Below are 25,787 nucleotides of genomic sequence, written 5' to 3' on the forward strand. Positions count from 1 at the left end.
ACTATTCTGTATTGTGGATCAAAGAGGACAAAGTCATTGCAATACCACGTCGCTGAATAGGTAATCAATTTCAAAAAGTTTTATTTACTTGCCAAACAGTACAGCTGTACAGTGATTTGAGCTTTACAGAGGTTCAAAGATCTCATCCCACAGCCTCTCGTGAAGTAAAGGACTCGTTAGTTTTCCGAGCCTCACGGTCAGTCTTAGTAAAATATATTGGCTTTGAAACATCATTTATAGGATATGTATGTTATTTACAAGCAATTTATTTTCATGAGTTGAACATAATGCTGTGTACTACTGGCAGAAACCAGCACTACATAACCCACAAGTTTCCCTCCATTTTTGGTGGTACTGCAAGATTTGAAGAAAGAGGAAATTTAAGTGCAAAGGTTTGAGAAATAAATGCTGACAGCAGCGTTACTGGAAGTGGATATCACAGAAGTGTTCTGGTTTGGTTCCAGTATTTTACTTTAATCCCCCTCTCTCGTCTCTCATTGATGAAAAGCCGTATAAAAGGATCAATTGTTTCGACAGTACGGCCTTTATATGAAATAACACTTCATGAGTTTTCATAAATTTAACATGAAGCCGCTGGCATGTGGCCAGAATGTCAAAGCTCACGCTGGGAATGCATAACTTCATTTCAGTGAGAAAGACAAGTCCCCTCATTCTCTCTATAATGCGGTAAGGCAAAGGAACGTCAGAATTAGCAGCATTTCTTCTTGAATCCTTTTATGAAAAAGATCAAATGAATCAGATTATACGTCACCAGTAAATGATTTTAAACCATTTTTGTATTTGCTTGGCGAAAACAAAAGTCAACCTCCAACATGTAGACGTGTAGTGTAACCGACGGGGCAAACGAATGAAAGGAAAGGGCGGGACTTAACGTCAAAGCAGATTCTTTTTTTTTTTTTCTCAATTTAAACAGAAAGACAGCAATCGAGGACGAGACAAAGAATCACATTTCATCTGTACAGCAATTAAATAAAACTAAACAATAATAATCAGTAGTTTACACCCTAATCGTCAGTTGACAGTATTTTCATTTTGTCATTTAACTTAAACTCCATAATACTCCAACGCCCCTGCCTCACCCCAATAATAACCTCTAGTCTTACACACTGTAGACACAGCAAAAATATATTACATTACATGACACGTTCCTGTAGTCTTAATACAACTTCATGCACCGACATTATTCGTTTATCCCCTTTCTTCTGTAACATTTCAATGGAAACATTGAAAATGAATAATTATGAGGTTCCAGTTAAAGAGAGCAAACGCATTAATGAAACCTTGTAATTCGGAGCCTGTTGTGCGAGTTCCAGTTAAAACGTCACATTGCCGATCTCAATCCGATTACAGTGTGTGTTCTACAGCAACAACAAACAAAAAAAAAAATCTCTTCAAGTATCATGGCTGAAGACTTTACAGCTGATCTCAGTTTACATCATTATTAGTCTCTCATCCGCACAAACAAACACACACATACAAAACACAAGAGTCACAAGATGGAATAGGCATTCACTCCTCCTGTGATTTCCAGACATTCACTTCAGAATCAGGGGTGGTTGGGGCCGCACACAGAACTTCGTGACCGAGTGTAATCATGTTATAGAGAGACGATCTATTCCCCACATTGTTTGCTGAGGGAAAAGAAACTCCTCTTCTGAAGATGCTTTAGGGAGATCTTTGGGAAATGGCTGCGGCGCTCTTCTGTCGTGGGAGGTTGAGGAAGTAAACCTCTGGAAGGGTCCGACTGTGCTGCTGCGAGTCCTTCCTTTGATTCAGTCGAAACAGCTCTGCGATACCTCTTCTCTGGCCATCTCACTTCCCGTCTCTCTGCGTGTGGAATCATCTCGGTCTAACAGGGCATCAGGCGACATCTAAACAAACAAGGGCAACAAGGAAAACTGTCAGCGGCTGTAAAGCTAAACTCAAAAAAAACAAAAAAAACATCTTTATAAATAAAACATGCTGTGATATATTACATGTGCTGCCGAATGTTCGCTAATTAAGTCCCAAGACTAAAGCTAGTATTTAACTTAATTCCGAATAACTTAATAACTAGAAGGATTTTATTACTGCCAAATCACCTGCTTTAATGGTCATAATAATGAACCCTGACCAGTATATGAAGTTGCTCTGGACTATCTGCCACAACATAAATGTAAATTTAAATGTAACGAAGTCAACTGCTCGTTTCGCCCTGACAATGAGGGATCAATGCAAAGCTAAGAGGAAGAGGAAGGATGAAGAGCAGAAAGTGAAATAAAAGTAAAATCGCACACTATGAGAAAACAGGAAATGTGTGATAAACCTGCTGTTGACACGTGAGAAGCAATGAAACAAAGACTTAAGCGTAGTGTTACTGTGTCTCTGGATAATGAGAGCCACAACTATAGACCCGGATGAAGCACAGATTGTACAAATGACACACCTCCGCTTCATCTAAACAGGGTAGATCTGATCTCACCATTTCCAGACGCGATAGGAGGCATCACTTATTTAGTGCTCAAAAATAAAAAATTGGGGACACGAGATAGTCAGCTTAAAAAAACAAAAAAACAACTCCCGATCCTTCATTTCTCATGATGCAACTTAAAAGCATTAGATCCACATCTTTCAAACTCCATGTCACACGTTTTTGCGAAGTATCAAGCTCGACAGTATCAACGTTATCAGATCAGATTTAAAAGGATGATCATGAAGCTACCTGCTAATACAAAGAGAATATATACTAGAGAAGACGTGGTTTAGTAGATAATGACAAATGAGAGAACCAGGAGCAGAGCAGAAAGAGGACGCTTATTGACCTGGTCCCTGCTGGACTGAGATATCCTCCATTCCACTCAGAGACTTTAGGAGACCGTTCTCCCTGAAGGCTAAGACAGGAACTCTCTCCTCCTCCTGCTGCTGCTGCTCCTCCTCTCCCTCAGGAGGAGACAGCCTGGAGTGTGAAGGCAGCACAATCACCTCTTCAAACTCCCCGTTCTCCCTGGAAAAACAGAGGATGGAAAAGGAAAGCGTTACCCTCATTACAGCCACCAATGTGACAATCTATAGCCCCCCAAAAGTCTCTTATACGGTTTATTATGTTTGCTGTAAATCTACCTCTGGTCAGGATGGCTCAGCGCTGTGGTGTCGGGCTCAGGTTGGCCACCGTTGCCATTGCTGTTGTGTGTCGGTGACGCCGTCACTGCAGATGGACTAGGATCCGCAGGTGTCACTGGTGATGAGAGAAAACCAACAGTCAGACACAGCGTCATGGGAACAACTGAAGTGGACACATATTAAATGTACAACAGGAGAGTTAAAGTGATTATTCATTTTTTCAGAATAATAATAAAAAGGTATGATTATAGAAAAGATTCAGTTACCTGCGTTGTCTCCATTCCTGTTGGGAACAACTTTCTTCAGATGGGAAAGAATAAGAAGAGAATGAACACACAGGTTCTTCATGTTTAGTCACATACCACATACCATCTGTGTCAGCCTTTACCTTCTCTGCTGGGTCTGAGCGTCTTGTTCTCTTCATGATCTCCTCCAGACGCTGGTGAAAAAAAAAAAAAAGAGCTTTTACACACACTGCACATGAGGAGCATTATGCTACAACTGTGTGTGTGTGTGTGTGTGTGTGTATATATATATATGTGTGTGTGTGTTTGTGTGTGAACATGCGTCACCTTTTTTCGCTCCAGGCGTTCAGCCTCCTCTTTCTGGAAGTGTTTCTCTCTCTCCTGCCTCAGCCGCTCCGCCTCTTCTCTCTGTCGAGACTCTTCCTCCTCTTTCTAACAAACACCCGCAGAGTTTTGATTTTATTGTGAGATCAACGGACGTCTGGGATTGCAAAGTGTAGTCTTTAGTTCGCTTGTGCACTCTCTCTCTCACCTGTTTCTGGAGTCTCTCCGCCTCCTCGCTCTCTTTCTCAAGTCTCTCTTCCTCCACCTTTCTCTCCTCCTCCTCCTTCCTTCTCGTCTCCTCCGCCTGACGCTGAGCCTCCTCCTCTCGCTTCGCTCGCTCCTCGGCCTTACGGCGAGCCATCTCCTCTTGCGCTAACCTGTAGATGAATCACATTTTGAGGATGCAGGAGCGCCCTTTAGTATTATCTGAGTTCACAAGCAGCGCAGCCAGCTCACCTCCGCTGCTCCTCCTGCTGCTTTCGCTCCTCTTCCTCTCGCTCTCTCTGCTCGCGGGCCAGGCGTCGATTCTCGGCCAGGATACGACTCGCCTCCTCTGGATCTGTGGTGCCTGCTGATTGCCTGTGGCCTGGAGGACTGCTTACGCTCTCTAGAAGGCATCACGCACGAGAATATGAACCAGTGTATCTTATCAGCTGAGGAATAAAAAAACAATCCAGGCTGCATGATAAGGGTGAAAAGGGTGGTAACTGACCGCTGGCTGCTGGTGCTGTCTGCTCACTACTGGTCTTGTTCTGACCCAGTGGCTGAGGTCGAGGCTGAAGAGGACCGAGCACCTGCTCTCCTTCCTCCTCTTCAGGGGCTCTGGTGGGCTGGGGGCTCTCCGGTGTGATCCTGAAAGGACGAAGATTTCCCAGGTCGTCTGGCCCCGGAGACTTAAGCAGCTTGGGGGTCGGGGGGCGCCCTGCTGACTTTTGTGGAGGCCTGTGTGCAGCAACAAAAGCAATTACAACGGATTTCATGGAACGTAGTTTACTTGTACTTTTACTTAAACCTTTGTTACACCCTCACTCACCATGCTCCCAGTAATCCATTACTCCAATCTGTCACAAATCTGCTTATGTACCTCATTCTGTCAGGCATCGTGGTTGTGCTCTCCTACCTGCCAGGAGAGGGCGCCGTCCCTTTTCTGTTCTTCTTGCCTGGAGAAGAGGAGCGCTTTTTGGGGGGCAAAGTGAGAATGGGAGCCAGTGGGAGGGACAGGTTGCTCCATGACTTCCTGACATTGTCACGGTCCTTCTGCTGTTGGTGCAGGAGGTGGAGGGAAACGATGAGATAAAAGAAATCATGATTCAACAATGGGCAGGATCTTGGCACCGAAAATAGCGCTTCACGAAAATGTCCTCAGCGACGCACAAAGTAATCAGGTGGTACAAAGAGAGCGGGTGTCCCGACCCATGTTGTCCTATTGACCGCAGCAGAAGATGATCATCAACAGGATTAGACTCAGACAGCCTTCCTTTGGCCGTGCATAACCCTCGGCACCAACTTAACTTTAAAAAAAAAACCTGTTGCCAAAATTAAAAATGGACCTTTTCTCAATAAGACCAACTCACAAGGCATTTATCGTCTATTTGTAGGGGAGGCAAAAAAACAATGACCTACAGTTATGAGTATGTAGACATTATGGCACAAAAGTGGTATCACTAGTATGCCGGTTTGTGTCTGGATTATGAATGTATTTGTGTACATGTGTGGTTTATGCATGTGTTTCCGGGTCCCTGTGTGGAATAGAGAGTACAGAAGATGTCCTCCTAAGACTATAATGGCATAAGCTGTGACACAGCAGCAGACAGATGGACAGTGCGTACAGTAATGTGTGCGTCTGTGTGTGAGGAGCACAAACAGTGTGTCTGACTGATCTGGGCATCATCAGTATGAAAAAGTCAATATCAAGATCATAAATATTACATCACATAGAAAAACAAGCACCTAGCTTTTGTCACAAGTTATATTTCTCACATATTTTGTCTAGATATTCGGTCAAACGCAATGTGCTGGTTTGATGACACGACCCACCTGTGTGGTGCCGGTGGTCTTCCTGCGAGCGTTAGCGGTGGACGACGAGACCGTCCCCTTGCTGAGGCTCCTCTCCTGGCTGCGGCAGTGAGGGAGCGGCTGGGCCTGCAGCGCTTTGAAGGACATGGAGCCCATGGGGTGGCAGGACACTGAGCGAGGACAAACAGGCATGGCTACGGTGATGTAGGAGGCGGGAGTTCGGAGTGTTATGGGGAAGGTATGGAGCAGGGGCGGTGGGGAGGGTTTGATGAGCAGAAAGTTTGAGCAACAGGAGCAAGGAGCAAGAGAAATCGAGAAGGAGAGGAAGGAACGTGAAGGATGTCACACGAATCAATAGAGAGAAGGCGTGAGTTTGGGAGGACCAGCGGAGGATTGAGAGGAATGAAAAGAAGATGTTTGGTAGAAACAGAGAAGAAGAGAAAGAAGGGGTTAGTCCTACGGATATGAAGCACAACTGCAAATATGTTGTTCTGCTTTTAAAAGAAGCATTTAGTAAGGTTAGAAAAAGAAAAAAAAACTGTGACAACTTTTAAAACCACAACGCAATCGGAGAAAATGTTCCATTCACTTTGTGTTACCACACTATAGAAGCAGTATGGCGAACACATCCCTACTCTACAAAGTCCCAGAGGTGGAAGCATCTCTATGCATGCAGAGAAAGACACAAAACACAAGAAATGCACCTTCACACGCTGCAGGCAATGTTTAATGTCTAAAAGTGTGCAGAGCAAAAGAAGATACAGTGTGTGTTGTGTGCAGGTCAGTAGGATGAGTTGTTGTGACGATTCAAAAAGTAAAGAAAAAAACACTGCAGTACAAAACAACACAATAGAAACAATGTACATTATTTAAGTCATATTTCAGCATCTTCTCAAAACAAACTAACGCACACACACACACACACACACACACACACACACACACACACACACACACACACACACACACACACACACACACACACACACACACACAAACTGTCTAAAGCCATTGTTGCTGTGGTAACAGCAGTGGGAGAATGACATCAAGAGGCGAACACTTCCGGAACAGCTTACTTGTTTAGACCTGTGTGTGTGTGTGTGTGTGTGTGTGTGTGTGTGTGTGTGTGTGTGTGTGTGTGTGTGTGTGTGTGTGTGTGTGTGTGTGTGTGTGTGTGTGTGTGTGTGTGAGCTTTGAGTGCCTGACACAGGCTGGTGTAGGAAGTTTCAGACGGTATAATGCTTTAAGTCTCGCCAAATCTGATTAACATCTGAAACTGTTCTGGTTCAAGATGCCAAAACATAAAGAGTGTAAATGCTTCTCGCGCTACCAGCTGTGCTTCATAGTTTTAAACCCCCCCCCTCACTACTGGCCATGAGAGCCAGGAGGGGTCACTGCTGTGGGATGTGTGTGTATATTACCTGTTTGCTCTCCAGACAGACTCATGGCACTGCGGCTACGAGCCAAGTAGGAGTGCGTCGGCTGCTGCAGGCGGTTCACCACATTGCTCTCCCATGGCGTCAACGGAAGTCGCCGCAGGCCTGAGCACACACACACACACACACGCACACACACACACACACACACACACACACACACACACACACACACACACACACACACACACACACACACACACACACACACACACACACACACACACACACACACACACACACACACACGTAACGTACAAGGCTTGATAACAACTTAAAGTATTAACCGCCCACTGATTAGCCTCAGCAATCAGTCAAAGCACATTATAAACTAGGCATAATTACTTTATTTGCTACTCATTCCTTCCCTCGCACTGCACAGCAGCGTGGGCGAGAGCTTAAATGAAGTCTTAAGCATGCACAGGCTGATATGTTACACCTACACCTGCATGCACCAGTTTGTTGATTAAGAAGTGAGGCAAATAGCCTGGAGTGAAGCGCAAACCAGGAGCAAACACAGGGAGGAGAGCATTCAAATAAACAGTGTAGAACAAAGGACATATTACATCTGCAATTTAAGAAAATGCCTTTAAGCTTCAAGAAATAAATGAATTAAGATAATCCTTTATTAGTCCCGCAGCGGAGAAATTTACAGGATTACAGCAGCATACAGTATAGTGCAGAATTCATCTGGCAAACAGTTAAAAAAGGGCTGAAAGATGTAAGTTTGTGCCATGCAGTCGTTGCTACCTTGGTAGGAGAGTCGGCATATTGTACATAATGTGTAGTTTACGAAGCCGAAGTGGACAGTTCAACAGTTAATTAATCTTCCCGATAACTTGATTTGCCACTTAGAAGAGACAAAGGACAGTTCATCAGACAAAACATGCAGCACTGCTCGTCTTGACAATGAAGCAGAGCACAAGGTTGCAGGTTTTCAGGGTGAGGGGCAAAGATACATGAGGGCTGGAAACTGTGTAAAGGAACCCACGTCTCTAATCTACACCTCATCATATTCAAACGATGCAATGGTTTCACAGCTCATGTCACACTCGCGTGCGATGTTTCCAACAGTGTCCGTTTGAGTTTGTTTTCTTGGCAGCATGAAACTTGCCACGTGATAAAATGTCTATAATTATGCTCACGTCTAATTGTTGGATTGTAACAGCGTACAGTGTTCCCACAAAAACAAAAAGATTATCCTACAGAGGATTAGAGAAAGGGGTCACGCTATGGGGGGGGGGGGATCTTGATCCCTCTGATGAAACACAGAAGTGCTAACACATGAACATATATAGTACATGCCATTTGACGATAGTATTGTAAATATTGCAGATCATATTCTGTAAAGTAGGACTTCTGTCATCCAGGTTCACAGCTATAATGATCTACACATATCGCTATTAAAAAGAACTATTGTTGTTTTTGCAGGGTATTCACAATTTTATCAAACTTTCTGTTTGGAGTTCCTCCACAGTTTCCAGCCCATGATCTTTTTGCTGTGCAACATAGTGTGTAACATATAATAGGGAGGAACCAAGCTGCAAAAAAGGGCCCAGAAAAACACCTGTGTTTTTGTGCTGGGTGGTCTTTCCCGGGTGTAGGCGGGGTTTGGACTGAGATTTGCTAATGACAGGGGAGGAGGCTGTTCTCATCTGTAAGCCTGTCAGCAACATATGAACATCAATGAATACATGGTCTAAGGGTTAAATAAGCACTTCAAAAAAGAAATAAATAACTACATTTGGATGACAGATGAGTTGATCAATACCACTCCCATATCTGTCCGTTGAATATGAAATGATCCCAGCATAAAGACTGAAAACAGGTGAGAACAGCTACTCAAAGATTTTGTTGTCCAAAGATAACTAAATTAATATACCAGCGCCTCTAAAATTGACTGATTTAAAAATGTGTAAAGAACGTCAGGAAGTGCTATCAAAGGTTGAAAAGATAACCGTTAACAAATATGGGAGTGGTACTAATCTTTTCATCTAATTCTCAGCAAGAAAAAGTGTATTTCCCAAAATGTTAAACGACTTTTGATATTTGATTTAGTTTTTTGTCTGTTTCAATGTCAACATACAGTCTAATCTCATTAAATAAATACAAGAAAACAACAGTGAGCGCTTTAGACTGTCACAAGATTCACAACAAACACGATTGGCATAAGATACAGACAAAGGCAGTGGATACTGTAACGGATAATATTGGTGTTTGTGTGTTCAAGATCATTTTCATTTTCCTTACCTCGGTCCGGTGAGTGTAGGAGTGTAGCAGAGGAGTAGGACAGGCGCTTGGTAATAACAGGGTCAATGTGTTTGGATAAGTTCATAGTGGAAACTGACCGCCTGTCAGCATCTAGAAACGAAGAAAAACACGATAAAAGCAAATTGATGAGACATTGAACAGGTGGACAGAGAAAGGTGGGAAGAAAGAGAGAGAGCTGGAGCTAGCAATCTCCCTTTGAAGGGTTACTCTAGTCTATTCTGGTTACATCTGGGTTAGATATGAATAAACTACCAACATGTTGCTAAAGGGGAAAAAATATTAGAAAATGAATTAGTGCTAAATGGGTCTTATGTAATCTAACAATGGAGCTATAAACGGTTTGAATGACTGTGTCTTGGGATATAATCAAGTTAAAAACTGGATCTCTACATGCAAATAAAACAACAAACACTAATCACGCCATTCACATTGGCCTACATTTGCACTACTGCCGGTGCTATAACGGTGCTGTACGGTTACAGTGCTAGAGCCAGCGGTCTAACACTGGCCGGCTAACTGACACAGTGCTTTAATATTCACATTGGGAGGTCACTCCGTATCTGCGGTAGAGACTGAAAGCACTCTGCATGTGCTCCAGTCCAGCAAGGTCGAGTGGATAGAGGAAAGCCGACTCGACAAAACCTGGACCAGGAGGGGGAAAAGGACAATGGCAGAGAAACAAAGAGCAGAGAGGAGGTAGAGGGAGACCCGAGAGCGAGGGTAAGAGAGAGAGAGAGAGAGAAAAGTGAGAGGGGTTGAGTTTGAGAATAAGGGAGGGAGAGAGAGAGAGAGAGAGAGAGAGAGAGAGAGAGAGAGAGAGAGAGAGAGAGAGAGAGAGAGAGAGAGAGAGAGAGAGGGGGGAGGGGCAGAGCAGGTTGTGAGTCAGCAGTAACAACAGAGGGCAGGGGATCTGCAAAGTTCAAATACACACATGGCAGAACAATACTGACACGCAGAGGCAGGCAGACATATTTACACAAGAGACACACTGTCGGGCATCAGGGAGATGAGATTTCAAAAGCATTCAATAAACCCGATAAGCACCGATACCATTAGCGTCGTGAGTTTCTGCAGGTACTGTGTGTAGTGTGATGTGTCAAAGTACCGGCGGGCGTGCTGGCCGTGTTTGTCTGCAGCGGTCCTCCCCAGGACCACCGGATGGGCTTCTGTCTGGTTCTCTGGCTCCTCTCCAACGTCCGACGGATCACCGCCTCATGACGAGCCTTCAGTTGTGAAAACAACAGTGTGAATGGACACTTGCGGCGTGTTGTGTGTGACCTACGACCATGAAGTGTGTGTTGGGCACACACACACACACACACACACACACACACACACACACACACACACACACACACACACACACACACACCAGTTGTACAAGTACCTGGCAGACACAAACTAAATCGTGATTGTGCACCAGACTCATAACGAAAGCAAAACCACCCGGTTTATCTCAAACTTGTCCTGAGAATTTTATAATCTCTTGACTCATCAGTGTCCCAACGTTCATTAAATCAATAACCTAATTAGAGCCTGAACTCACTGTAAAGTGATTCACTAACTACTGAACAGGACACCTGCAGCTCCTTTAATATGACATTATACATAGACATTGATGGCTCCAAAACATTTCAGTCTAAAAAAGAGACAGTGTTGTACGTTTTGGGGCGTGTTTGCGTGACTGACAGAGGGCCTCAGCTTATCTAGTTCAGCCTTGGTGATTCTCACGTGTTCTTCTTACCTCATCTCCAGCCACGACTTTTATTTATATTCTAAAGCTCCAATAACTTCTGAAATCAAATCGAAATTAAGACATCCTGTCAGAAATCTATGGGTGACGGTGCCACGCACTACGTCTATGTTATGGTGTGTTTGTAAAAAAACTGGAAATAAGTTGTAGATAGGAGTTGGTAGTGAAGTTCAAACTCCAAAACACTAAAGAGGGAAGGGGCATGGAGCGTGTAAATGGTTCACTAAAAGCTGATATTTATCAGCCTGTCCATGAGGAGTATGTTGCATGCAGGTGTGTACAGGACCACGTGTGTCAGACCTTGTCTTCGTCCAGTTTCTGCCGTCGCTTCTCCTCCACGGCAGCCCGCCTCTTGTCCTCCTTCACTCTCTGCTCCTCCAGCCTTCTCCTCCTCTCCTCCAGCTGCCTCTCGTAGTGCAGCCTGGCTCGCTCCTCGCGTGCCTGCCACTGGGCCTCCTTGACGGCTGAGGAACGCACAAACACATACTCGGTTGACGATTTGATGCACATGCATTAGTGTGTTCATATTTGCTCACGCGCTAAAAGAAACATGTACAAACACACATGCCACATGCACACACACACAGGCTTATAGCAGCAGTGCGGTGGGTCAGCTGTAGATCATGTGACTAGGCTTTAGCTCTGAACACAAAGCAAATCCCTCTGCCCCTCAGCTGGGGCCAGAGGTATGACCACTGCACAACACTATGGAGACAAACACACTTCAGTAATATAAAACACACAGCGCCACCGACATCCTCAAACCCATCTGTTGTGGTATGTTCCCTCACACACTCATACAAAAATCACACATTCAAAACACAAGACTCCCTAAACCCTGTACCATGGCCTGACCCATTATGTAACATTCATGCCATGGCAACAGGGGGTTTCCTGGCTTCAGCCTCGTCTTTATGTAACACCAAGAGAAACGGGCCCTTCACCACAGCACCAACCGAGTGCAGGGAGGATATGTTGCGGGGAAAGACCGAAAAAGAAAGTGAGGGATGCGTTAAAAGCCTCCCGCACACTGTACACTGTACACAATGTACAGTCTACACACACACACACACACACACACACACACACACACACACACACACACACACACAGTTGAAGGATACACACCGTTCTGTTTCTCACGCTCCCCCCGGCGCTCGCGGGCTAACCTCTGTCTCTCGTCGATCTTGTTGAAGAGCAACGAGTCTGCAATACAAACGACTGTTAAGCAGCAGATTTAACAAATGTACAACTGGGGGTGAAAGACAGAACCAATCCTGTTTTTGTAACGGATTTGTTTCTTTGTATGCCAGTGTGACTTACCTGTTTTGGTGGCAGCATTGTTACTGGAGCTGTTGCTGGTGGTGGTGCGAGTCGGGGTGGGGCCGGGGGTAGGGGTCAAGGTGGGAGTGTAGGTCTGCCCGGAGCCCGAGGAGCCGGGACGGGTGGCCGAAGACGATCGGTCATCGTCCGATATGTACTGGGAGTAAGACGCTGGAGAGAAAAGACAAACCAGACAAGTGTCAACAACAAAAACATGGCAAGACAGAGACACCAAGAGAGAAAACAAGAGACAGAGAGAGACACCAAGATCAGTTTACATTAGGTAGATCCATCACAGACAATGTTTTTATGACTTCTCATCATTCAGCAGCATCTCCATCTATCCTCTATGGGGAAAAAGAATAGGTCTTGTAGTGTTTCCATAACAAACAGCTGTTAACCACACAAATATGTCAGACATACAGAACCTGGGAGTGGCCATGGACAAAGAAAATACATAAATCAAGGCCACAATTTATTAATGTGTGCACAAGACAGGCCCAACAGACCAGTCTTTCTCCAGGCATGAAGTATAGTGCACCTGCTTCATCAAGTACATCCACAGAGGTGGTAACCATGAAGATTCTCAGGGCCGTCCAATCGACCAACTATCCACAAGCTCTCAATATCCTCGTTAATTGCCTTTTACTAACAATAATCCCTCGCATAGCAAGTGTTGTCAACATGTCCCCAAGCTAAAGTTAAGCTCTATCAGAGTCTCCATCCAGAGACATCTGCAACCAAAGACAAGTGCATAAAGAAGGTGGAGCCTGGAATGAATGACTTGGAATGTTTTAATTAATATGTCGGGCTCACAAATAAATAAATAAAATATGAGGAAAATTTAATTACCAGCCATGACAGCATGTGTCAGGTATTGTTTTCACCCTGTGTGTGTGTGTGTGTGTGTGTGTGTGTGTGTGTGTGTGTGTGTGTGTGTGTGTGTGTGTGCCATCATGGTAAGAGGTGTGGTCTTGGAGACACCGACTGCAGCAGGAACTACCACAGAAGTGTCTTTCAGTAGTTTGCCAGGTGTTTACATTTCCGTCTGTAGACAGATTACAGATTTAGTCACCGTGATAGCATCACAACGATGCAAGACTCAATTAGGACACTTTACTGGTGTGTAGTTGAGATCAAAATAAAGAGCATGAAGTTTGAAGATGGGTGTGGTCCTAGCAAGGGCCCCCAAGTGTGGATAGAAGTGGTGAAGGGGGGCCACTTTTATTGGAAAAATACAGAGAATTTGATAATTTATCAACCTCTTGTTTCGGCTGTTATCTTTTTATCTGAACACATAAACACGTGAAAATACACATTTAAAACATGTGTTACAGGTCATAAAAGGTTGTGATACTATCTTCTGTGACCATACTAATGAGTCATTTAGGTGTAGTCAGGCACATAGTGCTCGGTTTACAGTAGAACGTCTGCAGTGACAGGAAACAAAATGGGGTAGAACAAAAGTGTGCTCCCTGCGTTCTCAAATGTTCCCCGTTTGTTGCAGTGTTCCCACTCAGCTCGGAGCTACGCTATTGATTAATGACACGCACCATCGGGCTCAGGGTGACTCAGCACTTTCAGGCCAGCCTCCTGCACACAGACACGGAGCTTAACATGGGCCTTCTTACGCACAAACAGATAAGCCTGTCCCAAATGTTACCCAACACGTACACACCTTTGTGATTTGGGGCTAAAAAAAAAAAAAGCTGGCTCAAATAGTCAAGGATGCAAAGACAAACGGTGCTAAGGTGGCAACTAATTAACTTGAAGAATTGAACGCTGTATGCAGAGTGTTGTCGCCAAGTCCACAGAGACCAATCTGTCCCAGAAAGTTGGAGCTTGAATTAAACCAGTCGTCCTGACCCCAGACTCAACCGACTCTACCTGAAATAGCACAAGCTGAACACTAATCTTACTCTTCTCCACATGCTTTCTTTATCTCTTCACGTCAGTGACTTGTTAGTTCAGTGGGGTAATTAATTATGCCGGAGGAAGAGAGGAGCAAAGTACAAGTTTCACATCCACCGCTGCAAGTTAAACAAGCTCAAGTACACTTTGCATTTAAATGTAACAACTTAAATTTAAACTGCATCCTCCTTTTTTCATACGCTTCTACGGATGCATGACCAGACTAGTCTGTGTGATACCAATGCAATTAAGATAATACTGTGGCAACTACCACAAAAGGTATTCAGGCATGGACTGTTTTCCACGTACTGCTACACTTAATGGTTTATGGTGTGGCATGTTGCAGACACCGTTATAGATCTAAACTGACATTTCCGCCTCCATCCTAACTCATTGAGGTATTTTTTTTGCGGTAATCCACAAAAGGACACGCTGGACAAAGACGTGAGGTCAGAGCTGCAGAAGTATTGCATTTCGCAGTCTACGGGACGTCCACGGAGGTGTGTGCACAAGTATTAACAGGTCTACCCTGCCTAATGGCTATTGTGGCAGGAAAGGCTGGGCCCGGCCAGGTTACAATAGTGTGGAGTCAATGAATGTATTCTTTCCCCTGAAGTAATTTCCTTTGAGCAAATGATTAGCTCATTGAGAGAGGAGTACAATGTCCTGCAGCCAAATACTACACTGGAAGAACCATAAGCAGCTTCCACCAAGAGGTCACATGAACATAAATCTGCTTTCAAAAGACATAAAGGAGCTCTTTTCCATTTGAGGAAGTTAACTTCTGGTGACTGATGAAGTAGACCGTCTGACAAGCTGAGGCTGAGGGGGACACTACACAATAAGCCAGTGGAGACAGGCTAAGAGCAGAACCTGACAGCTTGAACTGAGCACTTCACTGAACAGTGGTGGGAACGCTCTGAACCACACGAATACGAAATCATTCTCTACCTTACAAATTGTGGCACAGAAACAACAAGAAGGGAACAACAACAACACTGACCGGTCAAAAGGAAGAAAAACAAGTTCCATTTACAATGAATAATATTTATACAAGGCATGCATCTCGCCTTGAAATGATTCAGAATTGATCAGTATCATCTATAATATACCCACTCACACAGGTGCAAATGACTCTTGTGGGAAATTAGGATCTCTACAGTAGGAGTACAGCAGGTGTGCATGACATAATGTGGCTAATATTTCACCAGTGGAATTTGAATAACAGACAGATGTCCACTTGTTTTTTTTTTAGTATTTGCAAATATGGCACACATGTGATAAAGCTGTTAATGGATGTTGATTGATGTCATGTCAAAGCTGTGCGTGTTTGCATGTATGTGTGTGTGTGTGTGTGTGTGTGTGTGTGTGTGTGTGTGTGTGTGTGTGTGTGTGTGTGTGTGTGTGATGCAACTCCAGTTCTGAGAGTATATACACATGAACACATAATACATAACACAAAACACGAGTGTGAGTCAACTTAAAATACACTCCGTCATCTCGCTAACTCTAAAGCCAGTCCAGCTTTGCTCCACACACACACACACACACACACACACACACACACACACACACACACACACACACACACACACACACACAGTGTCAGACGGAAGAAAACAAGGCAGCAGTCTCACTTTGACTGAACTTTAAAAAAAAAAGAAAGATGTCTATGGATGTGGCTTTGCGTAGTTAACCATAAAGAGACAAATAATTAAATAGAAAACTATGAACTGTGCTCATCCTGTGAATAAGAAGAGGTCAGGTGAGGGCAGCACAGGGTTTTAACTTCAATACATAAAGCCTTATAAAGTGAAAGACACTTTCTTGTCGCACAGGCAAAATGGCGTATTCATGACCAAAACCAAGCGCCGCATTTCGCTTGCGGTGTCAAACTGAACTTAAAAACACAATAGTTCATCGTCTCCCCAATACACCATCGCATGCAATGCTTTGACAGTTTAATATGCTGGACTTATTTCCGGTGCAGTTCGTTGGCTCCTGCTGCATCTCCCAGCCTCGTCCATCTGTTGCTGAGGTCACTAAACAAACAAACCTCAATAGCAGAAAGTAGAATTGCTTGCATGCATCGGGCAGCCATTTATTAACAGCCTTTGCAAACGCACCAAAGACCATTTCGTATTTGGAGCATAGTGCTAGCTCCCAGTGAACCTACAAAAGAGCCTTGGCCACTTTTTGCTCCCTCCGTCTTTCATCAACCATGGAGACACAAGGTGCAACACTATTGAGGTACACTGCAAATTATTATAAGAAGGGGGAAAAACAGACCAATTCCCCAGCCATTGGAAGATTTTGCAGTTTAGTTCTCAAATCCATATTAGTCATGATTTTTTTCCAATCCAATCTGCTGGAGGACCGAGTCAAAAACACAACTGTCCCGTTGCTGACAGCGTACGAGTGTTCATTCCCTGCCCTCCACCTTGTTCAACCTGAGCCGCATGTATCAATGATAATGAAGCAGGAGTCCTTGGATCAAATCGCAAGTCTTTACCTGGAGTTTGGTGCATGATTCCAGGGGTGCCAATGCCAGGATGTGACCTGTTGAACCCCCGAGCTAGCGCCCCCTCTCCTACTAGTCAGATCGGCGGGCCAGAAACAACGGTCCTACTTCCTGTAGACATCCCACACGGTGGAAGATAAGCTCAGATCCAAAGTCCATGGTGCAGTGAGCAGGATGGAGGAAAAAAAAGCAAAAAGAAGAAATTCCAAACGACCGAAAAAGGGACCACCCAAAAGACTTCTTTCAAAATAAAAGGGAAAGCAGGAAGGGGGAAAGAGAGAGAGAGAGAAGGGTCAGCTTTGGTCGGTGTCACCGTTATTGAGAGCCGACTGACTGCCAGACTCTCCAACCCCCATCCTTTTGTCCATGTGTGTGTGTGTGTGTGTGTGTTTATGTGTGTGTATGTAAAAGAGACAGAGAGTGAGACATAGGGAGAGTGTGACTGTTTAATCTAGCCCTCCCTCCCTTAGTGCTGGACTGTGTGTGTGTGTGTGTGTGTGTGTGTGTGTGTGTGTGTGTGTGTGTGTGTGTGTGTGTGTGTGTGTGTGTGTGTGTGTGTGTGTGTGTGTGTGTGTGGATGCTCCCCACCCCCAATCTATCTGCCTTCATTGGCAGTCAGATTAAATGGTCAGAGCTAGCGATTAATGCTGGGCTGTCCGAGCCAGTGGGTAGCAGGCGAGCATGCTGCGTGGCTCCAGCCTCCCCGGCGACCTGAGAGGATTAGCCCGCTGCTAATGCTATGCTAAACGCTAAGCTCCGGCAGACAGAGAGGCGAAGGGGGCAAAGGGGGGCGGGAGTCCTCCCTTCTAGCCCCAGGACAGGCCGTCCGGCCTGGATCACAGGTGCCTTCAGAGGAGCGTGCTGCTGCATTAGTTGCAGGTACAGGCTTCAGCTCAGATGACAGGAGGTATGGCTACAGTCACTCATTATGGATTTTGACAACACGTTGGACAAAAAGGGACGTGAATACGCTTTTTCATTTACTGTTGTAATGTTATCAGAAACTGGTCATTGGTTGATTTGTTTAGAGTTGGCATCCAAATTGATATGAGATGTCATGTCAGAGATTAAGAATCACTGAAGAGCTCTCAACCAACCAAGACGCACGTCAACCTCAAAACTCCATCTGCTCCAACTGAACACTGAAGGACAAGCCATGCGTTTACACCTCCATAACACATAAAAAGTCCATACTTTTCTTTTTATGTAGAGGAGTAATGAAGGCTGCACTCTTCTTGGTAAATCAAAAGGTCTCTTGATGAATGAGGGCATATATAAATGTATGTTGACGAGTTTTAGACGCGTGTCATGCTTACACTTGGCACCTTTGGAATGAGGACAGTACCACAGCATGACTTAGCAGTTACCTGTGACTTTACTTTGAGATCATGCTCACTGCACAATCATCTCTTCATTTCCAACCCTCTCTTGTCTGTTCTCCTCTATTATTCATGGTTTAAGTGAGATGCACATGCTCGCCCCAAGAGAGAACTGCAAAGCCCTTAGTATGATAATCATGTCTTACACAAAGGAAATGCACTTGTTCAGACATCTGATCAACTTTTTGTGTTGTCTCGGTTTTTTTGTTTTGTTATACCATATACCAGTTGCAGAGACAACTACTTTAGTTCCATGGAGTCAGGTTTATCTTAGAGCTGGGTAAGAATGTATGACAGAAGCTGAGGGAATAAAGAGAATCATAAGAACTCCATCTTTAATTCACATTAATATTTGATCACCCTCCTGTCTCCATTAGTCAGAGAACAAACCATTCCTCAATCAATCTGTTATACAAGTTCTCCTTTTGCCTTTTAAAAAGAACAAAGAAATGGATGAATGGACATAAAATACAAATAAAATAAAACTAAACAGGTGCTCCATGTGTCACAATAGTGCGTCTGCAAACCTTACCCAGCACTGCTTACTTAACCATACTCCTTCACAGTATACAATGTTATTGGTTTTAAGGGCAGCAGCATGGTGCAGATTCAGTCTGTAATACTACAATACCCATCAAACCCTGCCCATAACCTTTTCCACTCTACTTCACGACTAATTCTTCAGACCTTAATCCCAAATCAGACAAAAGTGGGTTACTGAAACCAACTGTCCCTGGAAATACGACACAACAGCAGGTCTCATCATCGCTGACTGGAAACCTATGAAGTGGATGAATGAATAAGTAAATCAACAGCAAAGCAAATATTTTGCTCTCGACTAAACCCCAAAAAACAGAAAGAGAAAGTAAAAAGTGTTGCACATTTCTACCTGCTGTGACTGCAGACACATGCTGTCCTGTTGACTGACCGCTCTGCCTACTGATGCATTATAACCACATACACGTGTGAAGTAGACTGCTGCTTCACTCTCATCTGCTGCCCTTGTGTTGACCCAATCTTGCCTTGTCAGCTGGTTTCCACACACACACACACACACATACACACACACACACACACACACACACACACACACACACACACACACACACACACACACAGTCAGTCACCTGTCAGTCACCTGTCTCCAGATAACTGAGAATGATGGGTTAAGAGGACTTTTCCTCTGCAAGATTAAACAGTACACACACACACACACACACACACACACGAAGCTCAATGTGTACAAAGTACCAGAGCATGCACATCCATTTTGCTCCTCCACCTTAACACCCCTGTCAGTATCCCCTCTATCCTTTTCCTCCATACCTCTCGTCTTCCTCCTGCAAGCATCTCTCCGTCTCTGCCCTTCCTCTTCCTCGGTGATGGTGAAGAGTGCCGGGATGGCTGAACGGCTGCCTCCCTTCCTCAGCTTCCACTTGCCCCGCGAGCACCCACCTCCACCTCCTCCTTTATCTCGTCCTTTACTGTCTGGCATCGCCTGCCCTGTTGCTAACCCTCGAGCCACTGGCTAACTCACCGTGCCCCTGCCCATCCCACCCTGCACTGGTGGGTGGGGGTGGGGGGGGGGGGGGGGGGCAGGTCAGTGGTGAATGCCAGAAGATGGTGGGGGACGAGGTCACCCCGAATAGCCTTCTTCGCAGTTAAGACGTAGATAACTAACAGCTAATGCTAACAGCTAACTCCTCTGGCTGTACATTGCTGCTGTGTGGCCGAGTCAGGCAGAAGGAAGAGAGGAGGAGGAGGACACATCAGAGAGAGCAGGAGAGATGGAGGAAATTAAATGTGACAGATGAGAGAAAAACAGGCAAAGACAGTTAAAGAAGGTTAAAGGACAAAAGTTTGGAGCGATGACGAGGGAGAGCATGAAAGAGAGACAAACATAGCTGTGTATATATACACACTGCCTACGATGGCAGTACCAGGGCAGAGAGACAGAGCGAAAGAGACAGAGAGTGCGACAGAATCTGAGGATGAGCTCTTGTAGTCTGGCTTAGAAAAAAAAAAAAAAGGACTTAATCCACAAGACCGGCTCGGTCGAAAGCTGGAAAGATTGAAATTCTCTTGACTCCCTCACTCCTCAAGAGATGCTGCTGCTGCTGCTGCTGCTGCTGTCACTACTGTTACTGCAGCCCCCGGTTCCCCTCCTTGCCTCTCTCTTGCTGGGCCTATTCTGTAAACGCAAACTTGTCAGAGGAATCACATCACAGAGGCACTGACTGTACACACACACACACACACACACACACACACACACACACACACACTCTGGCCCGCAGATACACAGGTAACAGAGTGCAGCAGGGCCTTTAAAATATTCAGTGCAAATCCAGCAGTGCAAGGTGAGCCGGTACCGGTAAAGAGTTTCCCTGACAACCGCAGCACATGGACCAATGATGAGGTGGCAGAGTGGAAGCGAGAGAGCAGAGGACACTTTAATGTAACGTGTACACACACACACACACACACACACACACACACACACACACACACACACACACACACACAACGAGGGATGCACGCCTATGCACACACACACACACACACACACACACACACACACACACACACCGAGGGATGCACGCCTATGCACACACACATACACACACACACACACGAGGGATGCACGCCTATGCACACACACACACACACACACACACACACACACACACACACACACACAACGAGGGATGCACGCCTATGCGCACACACACACACACACACACACACACACACACACACAACGAGGGATGCACGCCTATGCACACACACACACACACCAAAGCAAATAATGCAGCGCTGGAGCTGCCTGAAAGGGGTGTGCTCTTAAGAGCACATGGTATATGACTCCGCCCCATTCTCCACTTAAAGAGCCATCAACGATTTGAAATACCAGGGTCATACAGTAAATATGCAAATCTATTCCATTCATGTCCTGCTGGCTCTTTGCAGGAACAGGAGGACACAGAAGTAAGAATATGCAGATCAACAGATATATCTGAGCAGCGTTAACAGATACTGAGCTGTGCTTCACTTTCATTTCATACACTGAACATATTCTGGATGTGAAAGAGTGAGAAATAAAGATGGCAAAGAGAGATCTGCTGAGCATTTCAACCTGTCAGACACAGTGTGGCAGGTGCCATGGAAGGGAGAGAGAAATAATAATAATAAAAGGCCCATGATAAAGATATTGCAGGCCACATTATTGGAGACTTGTCCAATAACAGTGCAAACATCAGCCTGAACACCCATTATAGTGGTGCTCACGCAGGCTAAGCTCACGTCTGCCAAGGTAAACACACACGGAGATCAAACAACCAGCATGACAGCTTGAAATCGTTAAGAAATACTGCGGCTCAAGACAGCAAGGAGACAAATTGATTAGACACGACCACTGATACCCACAGAGACAGAGTGCAAGTAAGTCCCGCCCACTCCGGAGGGGGAAAACAATTCAATCGCTCTCCATTGACTTTGTATTGTGCGAAGGTGCCTCCTTCTCACTTTCTTAGTATTTAGTAAAGAACACATCCAATTCACATTTCCAAGCAATCTACCGTATCATATAAAAGACATGCTGCCTCATTGCTGTACAACACACACATTCACGAAAGAGCAATCTGATCTTTGTCCCTGCAGGATAGAGTAATGCTGTAATCCTATCCTGAGACTTAAACCGGAGAGGCTGGGCTGCACACCCTTCTCACACCTATCGAATATGTGTGAGAGAGACGGATACATTTAGCAACGGAAAAATGCAAGATTATTGTCGCGTTTGATTCAAAGATTAACGGCAAATTTAGTTGATATGCTCCATTCAAGTCAAAGGGATGATCGTCTTTCACGTCAGGCTTATAGGCTGTTATAATTTTTTTTTTTAAATACTAGACTTTCCTTGATGCTCAGAACATGAACGTGTTAATGTGAAGCCTGTCTCGTGCCTTTTTTCCTGTATTTAGATGTGGCAACCACATTGTCTTATAGATAAAGCAAGTAGCTCATTACTTTCTGTGTTTGCTACACTGGGGCCCTCAGTCACGTGAGGTTTGACACAATATAAAATATTAAAAACATCAATAGCTGCATTACAAATAGGGCGAAGGTAAACTGCAACACATTCACACCTGGTAACATGACCAAAGTGAGGCGTCTTGCAGCAGCAACCAGTGGAAAAAAAATCCATTTGTCAGCTGATAAAGAAAGATATTGAAACTGGTCTTGCCACCGAGTGAGAAAAAATAAACTGCTCAGGCATGTTATGGGGCAACTATTGGATGGCACAGATTAGAACATTTTAAATAAATAATAATCTCGTAGGACAGTCACAACATTATAGCCAGATTTACAGTTATGGTCAAACGGCTCGCAGCAGCATGGTTCGCTGATTAAACAGTTTGAAGCCAACGAGGTGAAAAGGTGAGGTTTAGAAGTGGTTGAGTAAACAACGTGATATTGTAAGCTCCTTATTCGCGCACAGTGAAGTCAAAGCGAGACACATCTGGGACAGCAGAGCTTATCACCGAGTCTTCAATAGGTGTCGTCGACCTAACTCAGTCAAATAAACAATAAACAAGTTGAGTGGACATGCCCACTCAACATATAGCATCTGTATTAAGGGTGCTAGTGAATGAAGATGAGGCTTGTGTCACAGCCTTGTGAATACAGTGAATATACATCACATTCTCTGTGACCTGAGGTCTCTTTATTTTCACACTACTACTGAAGCAAACTTACATGTTGGGCTGAAGCTCCTTTAAAATGTCAAAGTTGAATTTATTATTTCCAGGGTTGAACTCATGTACTATTTATCAGATGTCACAGATTTCCACTACCACTTACACACGAAGAATGTCTCTTAAAACAAGCGTGTTGAGTATTGTGGAACGACCAAAATAAAACTATTTCTCTGTCAAATCTTAAAAATCAGAGCATGTAATGACGGAGCATTTATTGTCAAATTTGTGAGGTTATATACTTAAAATCAAGACACCTACGACACCGTTTTATCAGCCTCCACCATATAGATGGCTAAGGAATTCCGGAAGTGAACACACTGTTGCACTGCTCTGACAACATCCCAATCAGTGATGTCACAGCAGGTGTTTTTCCATTAGCAGCTAATTGAAAACACCTGTTGTGCGCAGTTACTAATTAAGAAATGACCAGAGCGGAAACAATACAAATATTACTTAAATGTTCTGCCCTTTTTGATTCAGTATTGAACTACAATAAAAAAAAGTTTTTTTCCCCACAATATTCTTCTTTCTTTGATTCTGGCGACATCACTGGCGGCGCGTGGCCATTGCTTTGATGATTTGCCCTAAACAGAAAATGATTTAGACTGACAGCAGCTCACACACTGCCAAACACGCCACTATTTTAAATTTAGCTTTTAATGTAACATTTATTTCACTATTCAAAAGAGAGAGTGTGATTAAAAAATGAACATACTGCCCGAGAAAACAGAACAGGAGCTAAACAAATCAAATAAAACGCACTTCATTGTGGTATGGGTGGTCATTTTCAGAACATTTACGACACCATGAAATAACAGTGTGGGTGTTATAGAAAAGTTCGAGGTATTAACACGACAAACAAGCCCTCTGCTCGGTGCCATTAATTCACCTGTCACGTCAACTGGAGGCGCTTTACGCACGACTTGACAAAATGTCAGCAACAGGTGTCCCGACAGCGCAGGAGGAGCTCAAAAAAATGTCTTTCAGCAAACGACAACAACAGGTGAAACTGAAAATTTCGAAGTTTAGAGAACAGCTCGTGTTTATAAAAACGTCAAGCAACCGGTTGGGTGAGTCGGTTTCATAGTTAATCCCACTCCCGTGACCGACCCGGCTCCGAGTCTCTTCTGGAGTTTCAAACGTCGACAAAAATCAACAGAAGCCCCTTCAGCTGAGCATGTGCGTGGTACTTTAAATATCAGCTCGTCCTTTGTTTTTGTTTTAAATAAAAAGAAGCTTTTCAAAAAAAACTTTTCCGTCTGTAGGAACTCACCTTGGGACTCGGGAGGAGATGCGTCGCTGCCATCCTGGTCCGCCATTTCTCCTGACGTCAGCTGAGAGGGATCAGATCAGCGGCAGGAACCCGAGAGGACCTGCTGCGATGATGCCGAGACACGGGCCGGGGCACCCTCCCACGGACACGACACGGGCTAACACCTGTCCGTGGAACACACTTCTAGTGTGTTTACAGCACGTCATCGGGACAGAATAAACTGTTCACACACTGTTTCTTACATTTGCATAACCCTGGGCCTTTTAATGCACCTTCATAAGCCAATAAGCCTCACCTGTTATCTTTGTGTTCTTGCCTAATCCACTTAGAAATTCAATATTTAGTGATTCTATGTCAGGATAATAATATTTCTACTGCTTGTACAATGACTGCTTGATAAACTTGAGATAGGGCAAGGTACATTGTTCAAGTGCAACATGGTCTCAGGTCTGTCTGAAGTATAATGCTGACATCCAGTGGCAATGTGAGTATAACAGAACGTCTTACCAATGCTGTGATCTACAGTCTGGTGTCTGTTCAAGTCATACTTAGTCACCTTTTTTACATGTATTTATTTGTTATATATTTATATTTATTTTGTGACACAAACATAGCACCCACAAACAGGACAGACACGTAGAATATTAATACAATTGTAAGAGCCATTTTGTATTCTGAACAGTTTTTTTATTTTATGTTTATTGCAAAAGTAATGTGCGTTATGCCTTTTAAAAATGTTTACCATATAATAGAGTTAAGGTAATTGGTCATGTTGCGAAATGTGCTTTGACGTATATGTTTTTTGCCCTATTAAGATAAAGGCTCCTCTATTCTGTCCTGCTATTGGATCATTTTTGGCTGACTCCTTTAAGTAGGTTTTCAGTGCTAGTTGGGCTTTGATGGAGCAGAATGTGGAGCAACAATTTTTCTGACCGCAGATTATAGACTTTTTAGTTATAGCCATCAGAAGTTCAGTGTTTTGTTACATTTATTACATAAGGATTTTGTTTATTTTTTGTTTACATGGAATAAAACTACTTTTAACTACGAGTTACGAGCCTCATCATTGGACAGCTGACAAGAAAAGTTTAGCCTGCAAGAGCACGGAAGTTGGACATGGTAGTCAGAACCCTTTACATCCTGCAAGGACGGTAAGATAAGCTGCCACTACAAAAATCATAAACCTCAGGGTCTATAAATTCAACTTTGCCTGCAAAGCTTGACAGCAATTGTATGCAATGGAAATATTTGTCTTAAACATAGGAGGTCTTTAACTTATGAGATTTACAAAAGATGATAGTTTACAATAAACCAGCATGCACAATACCAGGGCCGTGAAACTGAAGCAGTTGCTTGGACTTTAGCCATCATTAATTGTATTATTTACACCTGTGCTTTTGTTACTGTGACCTGCCAGAACATCTTCCATGAAAAAGCCCTGTAATATGGGTATAAATA

At 44.2% G+C, this 25,787-nt stretch overlaps 1 protein-coding gene across 8 annotated transcripts; it reads right to left on the bottom strand.

The window, feature by feature from the left end:
- Window positions 1-64: 64 nt before the first annotated feature.
- On the bottom strand, window positions 65-24,775 carry map7b (microtubule-associated protein 7b). 8 transcript variants are annotated; one of them, XM_068708813.1, is made up of 20 exons: window positions 24,330-24,775; window positions 12,489-12,659; window positions 12,294-12,371; window positions 11,466-11,629; window positions 10,518-10,635; window positions 9,953-10,054; window positions 9,392-9,502; window positions 8,709-8,804; window positions 7,127-7,246; window positions 5,727-5,899; window positions 4,810-4,949; window positions 4,402-4,631; window positions 4,146-4,296; window positions 3,898-4,066; window positions 3,693-3,797; window positions 3,509-3,559; window positions 3,387-3,420; window positions 3,121-3,235; window positions 2,823-3,004; window positions 65-1,892 (listed from the first exon to the last, which is right to left on the bottom strand). In XM_068708813.1, exons 1-20 carry the CDS (start codon window positions 24,373-24,375, stop codon window positions 1,882-1,884), a joined length of 2,367 nt encoding a protein of 788 aa, XP_068564914.1. In that variant the 5' UTR covers window positions 24,376-24,775; the 3' UTR covers window positions 65-1,881. The 8 variants fall into 8 exon arrangements, with proteins under 8 accessions (XP_068564914.1, XP_068564910.1, XP_068564911.1 ...); XM_068708809.1 differs by lacking the exon at window positions 24,330-24,775 and adding an exon at window positions 19,626-19,837 and having other exon boundaries at window positions 4,810-4,946; XM_068708810.1 differs by lacking the exon at window positions 24,330-24,775 and adding an exon at window positions 19,626-19,836 and having other exon boundaries at window positions 5,727-5,875.
- Window positions 24,776-25,787: the final 1,012 nt, after the last annotated feature.

The sequence above is a fragment of the Cebidichthys violaceus genome, unplaced genomic scaffold, assembly GCF_023349555.1.
Source record: "Cebidichthys violaceus isolate CVI_PGR_0920_01 unplaced genomic scaffold, fCebVio1.0.p SCAF_14, whole genome shotgun sequence".
Classification (NCBI taxonomy): Eukaryota; Metazoa; Chordata; class Actinopteri; order Perciformes; family Stichaeidae; genus Cebidichthys; species Cebidichthys violaceus.